The sequence below is a fragment of the Octopus bimaculoides genome, chromosome 1 (assembly GCF_001194135.2).
Source record: "Octopus bimaculoides isolate UCB-OBI-ISO-001 chromosome 1, ASM119413v2, whole genome shotgun sequence".
In the NCBI taxonomy this organism is placed as follows: domain Eukaryota; kingdom Metazoa; phylum Mollusca; class Cephalopoda; order Octopoda; family Octopodidae; genus Octopus; species Octopus bimaculoides.
Genome location: NC_068981.1, coordinates 120,423,291 through 120,437,608, shown reverse-complemented (window position 1 = coordinate 120,437,608; position 14,318 = coordinate 120,423,291). Strand labels below are relative to the sequence as shown.

Genomic DNA, 14,318 nt, shown 5'->3' with positions numbered 1-14,318 from the left:
ATATATATATATATATATATATCACTCTCCATATATACACGCACACACACACACACACACACATATATATATACATATATATAAATAAATAAATAATATATATGCATATATACGCACATACATGTACATGCCTACATATATATGTATATATACATGCATAAATGGGTACAGGACATCAAAAAAACATGAACAAAATGAGAAACAAGAACAAAAAAAACAAAAACATGGAAGACGAACTTTTTTCGAACAACGAAAGAAACAAATAGAGAAACAGGACAGACAACATAAAGAACATTCCCTTCATCAGTTGTCCCCCATTTTATCTATTCTGCATTTCAAAGGTAGGGACAAGCCACAACTTCATTAAAACAGTCCTTCCCACAAAGCAAATTAAATAAAATTTGGGATTTTTTGCAGAGGGTAAAGTGGTAACAAAAACAGGACAGTAAGAACAAAACAGTAAAAACAAACGGTGAGGACTGTTAAGCCATAACGAGGTGAAGTGGTGAACGCTGGAAAAATGATCTTTGAGAAGAGACAGGCAAAAGCATATCTTGTCTTTAGGAAGGAAGTGGAAGAAAGAAAGATAGATAGCCGTTGGTCACCAAACATGTGTGTATGTGTGTGTGTTGGCACAGAAGCTCACCAATCTCTTTCAGACTGTTGTTCCTTGGGGTCTTGAGGATGCTTCTATTGTCCATCCCTACAAGAGAAAGGGTAATAGGCAGTCCTTCTTAATTACCTCACTCAGCACACGAAAGAGTGTGGCTTCAGAGAGGGCCATGGGAGAGTCAACTTGATCATTGCCGCATGCCAACTTCAGGAGAAGTGTCAGAAGCAGAACAGATCTGTACATGATGTTTATAATTTTCATCCAAGGTCTTTAACACCCTCAGTCATGAGGTGTTTGGGAAGATCTTGAGAAAGTTTGACTATCCAAACAAATTTGTCAGCATAGTGCAACAGTTTCACGGTGGCATGTCTGTTGAGGACTGGATAGCGGATATTCTTCTGGCACATTCGCAGTCACACCTACACTGTTCAGCATAATGTTCTCACCATACTATCAAATGCCTTCTGCAACGACAATAAAATCAGCATCAAAATCAGATTCAGGACTGATGGCAGACTCTTCAACCTGCAGAGGCTACAGGCCAAGACTGAGGGAAGAGGTGACTCAATGCACAACTTGCATTACATAGATGACTGCACACACAGAGGCCTTGAAGCTGTAGAGCATGAACTACTTTTCTATTACCTGCAACAAGTTTGGCCTGACAATCAGCATTCAGAAGACAGAGGTCATGCACTAATTTGCCCCATGAAGCCATGTATGGAACCAATTATCACTGTCAAAGAGGAGTCCCTGCAGATTGTTAATAAGTTCTTGTACCACAGCAGCACATTCTCCAGATCTGTAAACATTGATGAGTAAGTTGACACTTGCATTGCCAAAAGAAGCCCAGCATTTGGGCAGCTACATGAATCCATGTGGGAGAGGAGAAACATTAGGCTGGAACCAAGCTGAGGGTTTAGCAAGAAGTTATACTTCCTACACTACTGTACACCTACAAGAGTTGGACAGTTTTTGTACACCACACCAAAAAGCTAAACCACTTCCACATGAACTGCCTGAAAAAGCTGTTGAAAATCACCTGGCAAGACAGAGAGCAAGGGAGATGTATGTATACACACACATACATATACACTGGAAACTATCAGTTTGCATCAATGAAAATATATTATAATATTATGAATTCATTTATATTCATATTAATATTCATTAAAAGTATTTCCTCTGCTGTATTGAAACATCCATAATTAAAAGATTAGATATAATACCATAAATTCTAGTTTTTTTTTTATTTTTTTATTTTTTTTTTTTACTTAATGTATTCATACTCCGCAGCCATTCTATTTTACCTGGAATTCCAGTTGATATGGGTAGTTTTCTTCTTTACAGTAAACCATCTACTGATATACACTTACACAGATGTACCTGTTGAGGATCCTGTAGTGATATTTTAAATCAGTTAATATGTACATTACTCTTTTACTCTTTTACTTGTTTCAGTCATTTGACTGTGGCCACGCTGGACCACCGCCTTTTTAGTCAAGCTAATCGACCCCAGGACTTATTCTTTGTAAGCCTAGTACTTATTCTATTGGTCTCTTTAGCCGAACCGCTAAGTTACGGGGACGTAAACACACCAGCATCAGTTGTCAAGCGATGTGGGGGGAGGGGGACGAACAAAGAACACACAAACATACACACACACACATATATATATATATATATACATATATACGACAGGCTTCTTTCAGTTTCCGTCTACCAAATCCACTCACAAGGCTTTGGTCAGCCCGAGGCTATAGTAGAAAACACTTGCCCAAGGTGCCACGCAGTGGGACTGAACCCGGAACTATGTGGTTGGTAAGCAAGCTACTTACCACACAGCCACTCCTACGCCTATGGTTTGTGTAATATATAATAGGAAATGCATCCATTATGCAAGACCATTCTCAGTTAAAACATTTCAAAATACAAAGCAGTTAATGGAGATATTTCAATATCTTGCCAGTGGCACGTAAAAAGCACCTTTTGAGCATTGGGTCTCACAGAGGCAATGACAAATGACCAAGACCTTTGGCAATGTGCCATGCTTGAGTAGAAGACCCTTCAAGCCAAGTGAAACTGTAGTTGTGGCAGATCCTGGTGTCATGCAATTGGCACGTAAAAGCACCCATTACACTCTCGGTGTGGTTGGCATTTGGAAGGGCATCCAGCTGTAGAAACTATGCCAAATTAGACTAGAGTCTGGTGCAGCCCCTCAGCTTACCAGCTCTGGTCAAACTTTCCAGCCCGTGACAGCATGGACAACAGACTTTAAATGATGATGATGATAGCAGTAAGCCAACTACTAAGAAGAATGAATGGTTTGACTTCGTTAATACAGCTTCTACAACTCAATGCTAGTCCAGACTCCACTTATGCAGATGCTCTAACAACAATTTGGAGTAGTTTATTATATTTGACTCTAGTTGAGAATTCTATTACCATGCACCACTTCTTAGTATAACACAAAAATATATACATGTATATTTAGTATAATTCAAGTAAAAACCCTGTAACATATATTCAAGAGCTCTTATGTCATTATTTGGCTACAGCTTTTACCCTTGCACCTCTGAACTTTGGAATTCCCTTCCACATTTCTTCTTCAATATGACCCTCAGTCTTTAAAGTCTAATGTACATCATCACCTATTGACTTCTGTCTAGCATCCATTTTATTCTAGTAGCTCTTACGTTTTCAGTGGTCTAAGGATTTTGTAACAAACGAATGCTTTCAAAAACAAAAACAAAACAAAAAAAAAGAAAGAAGAAAAACTACATATACTACAGTAGGGTATACTCCAGTGCTGGATACATATGTGGAACTCCTTTTTGCATAAGATTAATACAAGAATTATATAACATAAGGATGGAGGATATATCAGGTTTTAATAGAACCTGATATCCTCCAAGCTCCTGATATATTATTCTTTTATATATTTAGCTGGAAAACTTGGAGAGTGGTTATATGACTTTCTGAAAGATAGAAGTCGGGCAGTGGTGGCCAATGGATCCACCTCAAGGAAAACACAAATAGTGAGTGGTGTTCTCCAGGGCACTATCTTGGGACCACTGCTTTTCATAGTGGCCCTCTCAGATACACCCTCAGCTACCCGGATAGCCACCCTTGCTAGCTACACAGATGATATGAATGTCTTGCAGAAAATACAAAACCCTAGTGATGTTGCATGCCTGCAGCAGGAGTTGGACTCAATTTACAGATGGACTGAGGACCATGATATGCAGTTTAATGCTGAAAAATTCCAAGCCTTGTGCTACTAGTGCTCAAAACTGAACGTAAAACTTACAGGGTACACTGGTCTACAGGGCTTTACAATCCCAGAACCTAAATCAGTGCAGGACTTGGGTATCGACATGAGTGATGATACCTCTCTCCAAGTGCACATTACTAAAATGGTAATAAAGTACAGACGGATAGCTGGCTGGATCCTGGGAACCTTCAGAACCAAAGAGAAGGACACCATAATGGTACTCTGGAGGACATTCGTCCTCAACCACCTGGATTATTGCTCCCAACTATGGTTACCCCACAGTGTAAAATTAACAGCAGACCTTGAAGCAATCTAGCAAAGCTTCACAAAGATCATCTCATTGCAACAGCTCAGCTACTAGGAAAGGCTGAAACAGCTAAGACTCTACTCCCTGGAGCGAAGGCAGGAGAGATATGCAGTAATATACATCTAGAAGATCCTGGAAGGGATTGTGCCAAATTTTAGCATTGAAAGCTACACAAATGCCAGAACAGGTCGCCACTACACAGTGTGAAAGATCCCAACAATGTCTTTGTGCTTCAGGACCAGTTACTGCAACAGCTTTGGTTTCAAGGGGCCCTCAGCTTTTTAATATTCTCCCAAAGAGCCTGAGGGACCTACACAAAGTGGATGTAGGTATTTTCAAATCAAAACTGGATCTCTTCCTGTCAAGAGTCCCAGATGAACCTACCTCGTGGCAGGAGGCACAAATGAAGGCAGCGACATCAAACTCCCTTATTCACTAAATGTCACATATCAGAGGAGGCTCTCAATAATAACAGTGTAGCAAAACACTGGTGCCCCAGCATGGCCACAGCTTTGAGCTGAATCTGATAAAAAAAAATTATCTGTATATATGGTTATGTTTAAAATTAAAGTTTAAATAGGAGACTTTAAGGTGTCATATCCAAACCTTGTTTTGGGTATGCCTCTAGTAGTGTGCCTGATGAGGTTTCTTCTACACTGTGGGGTGCATTCAATTCCATTATATTGTTCCCCAACCTATGTGTAAGCCAAAACAATCATTGTGCTAAATAAAGTGTACAGTACACTCTGACTTCCCTATCAATCATTTAAAATATATATATATGAACATGTGTGTGTTTGCACTTCCTCATCTTGGTATCATGTGATAGTTGTAAACAAGTTTCACCACCATATATGTAATGCCATTAATTTCCCACCTTCTATGGAAACCTGTCAAGTTGGTAACAAGGAATGCATCCACCCATAGAAAATCTATCTCAACAAATTTCAAATGACCAATGCAAGTATTGATAAGTGGCCATTAAAACAATATTATTATTATTATTATTATTATTATTATTATTATTATTATTATCATTATTATTGTTGTAAAGAATAAAATGTTTTGAATGGTACAACAATGCACTATAATACAAAAAAATGGACTATATACTTGTTGTAATTTAGTTATCTATAACCCGATTATTATTATTATTATTATTATTATTATTATTATTATTATTCTGCAAGTTGGAGGGTCGTTACCACACTGGAGAAAATGCTTAGTGGCATTCCTTCCAGCTTTACACTCTGAGTTCAAATATTGTCATGGTCAGCTTTGCCTTTCGTCCTTTTGGAGTCAATAAAATAAGTACCAGTTGAGCACTGAGGTTGAGGTAAATGATTAGCCCCCACCTTTCTATATATATATATATATATGTGTGTGTGTGCATCGGGGGATGATTATGTTGTTAAATAGTAGTAGTTGTAGTAGCCAAAGCAACCACTTTATGTTACTACATCAGACAGGAAAGACACACAGAGACGGACAGGCAGAGAGAGAGAGATTATAATTCTTCAGATTATTAACCTCATCTTTACAGGTGAATCTTTTATGTTTTTTACAATATTTATGACTATACTAGATTTCTGATAAGTTAATTTATTGGTAAACCAATAAATCAGCCTATATTGAAGAAATGAGTCACCTGAATAATATATATCCAGCCCATTAAATAAGACCTGTAGTCACTGTGATACACAAATATGAGGTTTAACTAAACTTCTCTCACTGTGTGTGTGTGTGTATTATTTTGCTTAGGCATTGTGAAACTAATAACCTGGTGTAGAACTCAATATATGTATGTTCCAGAACGAAGTGTTAGCTGAGTATAGAGCAGTATAAGAGAGATGACACAGGAATAAATGATTATCATATGAACTTCATTAGCTTACAGCTGTTTCACTGCATCTGAGTCCACTGCATCTTATAGTAGAAACAGCTGTAAGCTAATGAAGTTTATAAGATAATCATTTTTTCCTGTCATCTCTTTAATGTGTAGTGTGTATGTGTGTGTGTGTGTGTGTGTGTGTGTAGTTATAACAATAATAATCCTTGGATGGAATTTATATTAAAAAATTCTGTTTAGTCTATTCTTTCTTTCTGTCAAGACAGGAGGAGGCATGTAGGATGGAGAATCGCTAAAGAGGTCACAGGATGTATGATGAAAGATTTCAGACAAAGGACACTAAAATAAGAATAATAATAAGAAAGCTGAAGTGAACAAGTATAAAGTGCATGTTGCTAATTGGCAAACAATATGACCAGCCCCAAATATAACAATTTCTGTTTCAACACACAATTTCACATCAGCAATATTACAAAACAAATGCATGTGTATGTCTGTATGTATGTATATATGTATGTATGTACAAGGTAAATTGTTGCCATTTTATATTTTTAATTTCATGTATGTGCATTGTTTTGGATTTTGTCAACTACACAGTATAGTGGGGTCAGTTGGGAAAAACAGTACTATGACACAATTCACTCCACCAAAAATTTGGAAACAACATACTGTACTGCTTGGCACTCATGCCAGAAGCTCCAATACGAACATTTCAGAGTGTTTGGGTGTCAATCTGAGGACATGTACCGAGAGTGATAAAAATCAAACATCCAGTCAACATCATGGTGTGTGGAATGATCACTAGTGATGGAGATATTATGCCTTCATTCATCTTCTCACACGGCCTCACATTCAACATGGAGGCCTACATCAAGTGCCTACGGGAGGTAGTGCTGCCCTGCGTCAAGAGGGTGGCTGCTGGAAGATCCTATGTCAGGCAACTGGACTCTGCATCATGTCACACAAGTAGGAGAATCCAGTCATAGCTGTCAGACAATTTCTGCAACCACATCACCCCTAACATCAAGCCACCTAACTCCCCAGACTTCGACCTCCTTGATTATTATGTGTGGGGCGCAGTTGATCGAGAGACCAGCAAAACTCCTTGTAACACCAAAGATGAACTGAAGGGAAGGATTATGGCAGCATTCACCAACTTAAACAAGGAGACCATCCAGAAAAGTTGTCTGGAGGCCGTGGTTGAAGCCAATGGCGATTTTATTGAATAAATTTACTCTTTACTATTTGAAGATATTTTTATGTAATTTTGGTAAATATATCTGTTAAGATGAGGTGTGTCAGTATTATTATCATTTTTGTGTAATTTAGACGACAGTTTATTCACCACACCCTGTATGTGTGTGTGTGTGTATGTGTGTGTGTGGTTAAGAATAGAAAATATATACTGCACTGGAATGAAATTCTCAAAATTACTTGATAAATACACCAGAAACTGAGGACAATCAAAGATGTAAATAATCTTTGATGATAATCCTGCTCTTACTTATTTTAATGTATGATAATTTATTTTATTGATCTGAGAAAATTGAAAGGTAACAATGGACCTGGAAACATTTGTATTTGGGAAACCAAATACAACAAGGTATTCTATCCCATAATCTACCAAGCTCGCTTTTTCAATTTGAAAATTTCAATATAACTTACCACACATTAAGTAATTTACATATTTTATTTACATTAAAATTGAATTTCAGTTTAATTACTATGAAGAACATTATCACACATCTTGGTCTTTCATCATTGTCAGTCTCCCTTTTCCTATAGTTACCGTCATACTGATTGCATATGACATTTTTTTCTGCACGTCTCCGTTACCCAATAACATATCAAGTCCATAGCAGCATGATTGTCTCTCTTGCACACTTACGCTAATGCCTTGAATTCAAAATGTCATTCACTCAGGCTATTACTGCTCTGCTTTATATACAGAAGTCACTTTATACACCCAATAGATATACATTTCATACCATTTCTCTCCAATCTTCTATGTTCAGTACCCATGTCTTACTAACAAGCAACATCACACTCTACCTTTCACCCATCTACCACTCCTTCTTCACACAACCTACTGTTGTTTCACTACACTCAACTTCAAAACTAATTAGACATAACTAATTAGCTTCTTCCTTGCCAATAAAGGACCTTTTAAGTAGTTTCTCAAACTTATAGAAATAGCAAAAAACAAAGCAAAAGATAAAAAGTGGGGATTAAGCAGCAGAAGATGGGAAAAGGGAGTTTGTCCTTGAAAAAAATGGTATGTTTAACCGTGCCTTGCAGACATGACTGCAAAAGCATTTGCCATGGAGAATGCCCAGTGACACTTGCTACAACAATCACCCCACATCACGGGGCTCATTTCTCAGACAGGCTAGTTATCCTGATTTTGTGGAGGAAACTAGCAGTGCAGGCTCTGAGAACATCTGAGGTCTTGGCAGTAATCATCATAAACTGACGGCAGCCGGACAGGATCCTATATTTATTTATCTATTTTTCTCTCCTGTGTTTCATGTGACTGATGCAACAAGGTTGGAGCCAGAGAACATGTCACTGCCCCCCTTGTTATTTTGTCAGAGAGCTCACCATCTCTATGGTCGAGATGTACTGGCTCCAGTTGAGACAGGAAGCCAGCTGCATCGAGACCTCTTCTAATTATATCATTCAGAGTAGCATGTTGGAGGAGCTGGCCCACACTATGGCTGCAGGATAATAGATGCAGGCTGAATTCATCAACTTATCACATGAATTTTGTTTTTGTTGTGAGAGTGAGACAGAAGAGATTAATTACATATTCACACCCACGCACATTCATTTGCAAACTCTTAAATACACAATCCCTTCTGATTCGAATAATGATTGCTAAGAAGTTAAAAAGCTAACTTAGAAATGATTGTTGCCTGAGACTGACTGTACTTGAGTTTTTGTTGGTAATTTTTATTTTGTCTGTTTTTAATTATTTTCATAGCCTTGACACAAAATCAAAATCTAGTTTGACATATCATGTGGTTGTAAATTGAAACTTTATTGATTCGATTAAGGTCTCTAATTTCAGTTCCTTCTAAATAATTCTTTGACACATTCCTTGACATTGATTGAGTTTGTTAAGGTTCAGTTTTGTTATAAATAATCTTTGTTGTAACATACACCCATACACACAGACATGTAAACATTGTGTGTGTGTGTGTATATATATATATATATATATATATATATATGTATTTGTGTGTGTATATATATATGTATGTATGTACATGTGTTCATATATGTATGTATATGTGTGTGTGTGTACATACATACATACATACATAAGAGCAAAGGAATCTGATGCGCATCCTCCAAATTCAATCTATTAATGGCATATTGAAAATTTCTAACTCATTCCAAAGATTCTCCATCTGAGATTCTTTAAATGAATATATGCACAAATCAACTCAACCACATTTTTTATAAACCCTGGGAACTAAAAAAGTTATACAATTTTCTTAGCAACCAGGTTGAACTTCATTAAGAACTTAAATCTCAAGAAAAACATACATACATACATACATATACACATACATACATGCATGCATGTATTATTTTCTTGAGATTTAAGTTCTTAATGAAATTCAAACTGGTTGCTAACAAAACAGTATGACTTTTTGAGTTCCCAAGGTTTGTAAATATGTGGTTGAGCTGTTGTGTACATATTTTCATTTAAAGAATGCATGCATGCATTTTATAAATGTTCAGTGTCACATTCATTAAAGTCCCCTTACATAGTTTGTAAGTGAAAATTGCTCCCCAGATTAATAGTCTTTTTCTATTTTTGATTATTTTGCGTTGTTACTGAGACATGAAATTAATGAATGTAGAATACAATTACATATATTACAATGAATTGTTTTATGTAATATGAGAGAAATGAGTTAAAAATCGTTTGGTATATGTCACAGCACTTTTTTTTTTACGTCCTCACACCCACTAACTTTAGCACCTGGCTACACCTCTGTATGTGTATGTGTAAATATGTTCAGTATATAATATTTTTGAATAATTAAAGGAAATCAGATATACTGTTCATCATCATTTAATGTCCATTTTCCATGCTGGCATGGGTTGGACAGTTTAATAGGAGCTGGCCAGCTGAAGGGCTGTTCAGACTCCATATCTGTTTTGGAATGGTTTCTACAGCTGGATGCCCTTCTTAATGCCAACCACTTTACAGAATGTACTGGGTGCTTTTACACAGTACTAATATGGGTGCTTTTTACATGGCACCAGGCACTTACAAGCCCACAAAATTAGGGGTGCTTAGCTGCAGAGGTTTGCAAGGGCAACCACGCTTTTACTTAGCTTGATATGTCTTTTCCAACACAGCATCCCCTCTGTGAGTCCCAATGTTTGTAGATCCTTTCTCACCATTTTGTCCCATATCTTTGTGGGTCTACTCCTTCCACATATTTCCTCTACAATTAGAGATCAGCACCTCTTGATGCCACTGTCTTCATTCATATACATATGTACAAATAGATAGGCAGGCAGGCAGGCAGGCAGGCAGGCATCAGTCAGCCCATCTGTCCGTCCATCCAGCTGGATGCCCTTCCTAATGCCTACCACTTTACACAATGTACTCGGTGCTTTTTTTTTAATCTTTATACATATCATGTGGCCATATAAGTTCTGCATACAAGGGGGTACTTAAAAGTTCCTAGCTTTAACAATATCACGAAAGGCCTGGTTGGCAGCCCAACCTTCTGAGTTCTTTTACTATGCTTAGAGAACTGAAGAACTGCTGCAATAAGTGTGTGAATCTGAGCGGGGAATATGTTGAATGAAATCATATTAACTGATCTTCTTGTATTTTCTTTTACCCAAAGCCAGGAACTTTTAACCATCCTCTCATACACACACACACACACACACACACACATATATACGCAAGGAGTTACTGAAAAGTACCGGGTATCACAAAGGCCTGGTGGGAGGCTCAACCTTCCAAGTTCTTTTACAGGGCTTAGAAAAATTGAAGAGCTGCTGCAATAAGTGTGTGAATTTAAGAGGGGAGTATGTTAAATAAAATCATAATTAACTGATTTTCCTGTAATTTCTTTTACCCAAGGCCATGATCTTTTCAGCACCCCCTCATATATGTATATAGATGTATGTGTGTATGTATACATGCACATGCACACTAGCACACACACACACACAATTGGCTTCTGCACAGTCTTTGTGTACTTAATTCCACTAAAAACCCATTGGTCAACCTGAGGCAACAGTTGAAGAACTTTCCCCAAGGTTTATCATCCATTTAGCTAAATATCATTTATCATATTCCATCATAAACAAGAGATGTCAACTGCAATTCCTAACACTAGGTTTGTCATATACATCTTTTCTATTTTACTTGTTTCAGTCATTTGACTGCAGCCATGCTGGGGCTCTGCCTTGAAGAATTTTTAGTTGAATGAATTGACCCCAGTACTTATTTTTTTAAAGCCTCATACATATTTTATTGATTTCTTTTTGCTGAACTGCTAAGTTTTGGAGACATACACACACATATGGATATATGTATATATATAAATGTCTATATATATATATATATGACAAGCTTCTTTCAGTTTCCGTTTACCAAATCCACTTACAAGCCTTTGGTTGGCCTGAGGCTATATTAAAAGACACTTGCCCAAGGTACCATGCAGTGGAACTGAACCTGCATCCATGTGGTTGGAAAGTAAGCTTCTTACTACACAGTCACTGCCAGCATGGACAACAGACATTAAATTATGATGATGGTGGTGGTGGCGGCAGTGGCGGTGGTTGTTGTTGTTGTTTTAATCTTTGTAATGTACTTCATACAATATAATCTTGTTATTCTTTACAATATAGAGCAGACAGTTGACTACAGTTATCACACTATTGTATGTAGTAAATAAATATAATGTAAAATAGTTAATTGTCATACTTAACATATACATGTTGTTAATAGGCCAGTTGTATTTGTCCTGAGACGACATCTCTAATGGACTTGCTGTGTTAAAAACAATAAATATCAAAGAGGGACAAAAATTAACCCCAGCAGCTGTCAGTGAGGGTACCAGATGCATTTCAGCCTTTTTAGGTATTTTTAATACATCTATTCACAGCCAGCTACATGTTTGGCTGAAAATTTATTGTCTCTGACATAGGAAAATGTGAACAAAACATTCATTGACGTTGTGAATAGCTGCCTTGTTGATTAAAAGTCTGGTATATCAGGTGGTATCAAAAGGTTCCCAGACTAGTTATGGAATCTGGCTTGGAAGTCGTTTTCCATAAGTGAGACAAGGACCTTCAGCAATTCACTCTGGATCTCAACAGAGATGTTAAAACAGTGACCTTTGAGATGCATTTTCATTTTGGGGAAGAGATGGAAGTCCACAGGTGCTAAATTTGGTGACTAGTAGTTTTGGGCGAGAAACTCGTGAGTAAGGAGAGCTTGGCGAAGAATCCAATTCTTTGCCCTCCACAGATCCAGTCGCCTTTGCAAGATGTCCTCTCTCAAATGCTTCAAAATGTTGCAGTAGAACTCTCAATTGATGGTCTGACCCTGGGGACAAATTCTCGATACACAATATCACATTTCTGGGGGTGACGCTCATGGCAGTTCTTCCAGATCATTCATCGTCTTCCAGATCATTCATCGTCTTCCAGGGACATTCTTCTGCTTTTAAAGCACTCATGCCACTCAAAACATTGTGTACAACCCATTGCATTGTTGCTGTGAGCTTGCCGAAGCATGTTCAATGTCTCTGTAGCAAATTTCCCAAGTTTAATGCAAAATTTCACATTAGCTCTTTGTTCCTGTACATGTTCCTGTCAAAATCATAGACTACAGTATACATGTGATCACAAAAACACAAATTTTACAACTTGCGAATTAAACACTGTGATGTCACTCGGCACACTGCCTCATGAAAGTTACTGCTAGCTCTCACTAGGCATACAATTGTATGCTGCCATCTGTTGGCACACTACAGAATTAGTTCAGGAACTTCTTGATATCACCTCGTATTCAGTTGATGTGGTATTTAATTAAAATAGTCTTCCACATATCAGCCTATCAACAATGTGTATACATTTTGATTAGGCAGTGAACTGGCAGAATCGTTAGCATGCCGGGCGAAATGCTAAGCAGTATTTCGCCTGCTGTTATGTTCTGAGTTCAAATTCCGCCTAGGTCAACTTTGCCTTTCATCCTTTCAGGGTTGATAAATTAAGTACCAGTTATGCACTGGGGTCAATGTAATCGACTTAATCCCTTTGTCTGTCCTTGTTTGTCCCCTCTATATTTAGCCCCTTGTGGGCAATAAAGAAATAAGAAACGTTACCATGCCGGGCAAAATGCTTAGCGGTATTCATCTGTCTTTACATTCTGAGCTCAAATTCCACCGAAGTCGACTTTACCTTTCATTCTTTTAGAGTCAATAAATTAAGTACCAGTTGAGCACTGGAGTCAATCTAATCAACTGGCCCCCTCCCCAAAAATTTCGAGCCTTGAACCTAGAGTAGAAAAGATTATGGTATGTTGATGGTTGTTCTGATTAAATACTGCTTAAGTTGTGTCTACCAGATTTATATTTATAATCTGTTCTCTCTGTCATTTACCTTTTACATGATACCTTTCCACAGCATGGTGACACTACAGCCGATGTGAGGACTTCAAGCACTGCTTCCCATACTGATAACATCCGTTCCATTTATGGACCTTCTGTAGCCAGGTAAGAATCACTCTTAACCATGCTTGCATACAAAAACAAGTTGGAGAATTACTTTAGTGTGATGGCATCACAAATGTCCTGGATAGAGTAGAGCTAAATAGGAGGTATTGATCTCTTAATTATAAAAACACTTAATAACCAAATCACAACCGACATCTACCACAAACCTACAGATTCACAACATTCAGCTCATGCCACCCAAAACACACCAAGATAAATATCCCTTTCAATTTAGCTAAAAGAATTTGCACCATTGTCTCTGACCCAACCACTTGAGAAATACGCTTACAAGACCTCAAAAAAACACTATTACAACGCCAATATCCCTCCACACTCATAGACTTTGGAATAAAACGTGCCAAGGAACTTGACAAAAACACACTGAAAACCACCCAACACAGTAACACACCCAACCCCAAAATACTTCTATACATCTCCACCCACAACCCCAAAAACATCGAAGCATACACCACAATTAAACAAGACCTCCCCTTACTCACCACAGACCCGAA

At 37.7% G+C, this 14,318-nt stretch overlaps 1 protein-coding gene across 2 annotated transcripts in view; it reads left to right on the top strand.

Moving 5' to 3' along the window:
• Positions 1 to 14,318, top strand: part of LOC106870854 (DNA mismatch repair protein Mlh1) — a 209,173-nt gene that overhangs the window by 155,234 nt on the left and 39,621 nt on the right. For both annotated transcript variants that reach the window (XM_052969928.1, XM_052969924.1), the window contains exon 8: positions 13,718 to 13,806. In XM_052969928.1, coding sequence (XP_052825888.1) covers positions 13,718 to 13,806 — 89 coding nt within the window. The remainder of the gene's footprint in view (positions 1 to 13,717; positions 13,807 to 14,318) is intronic.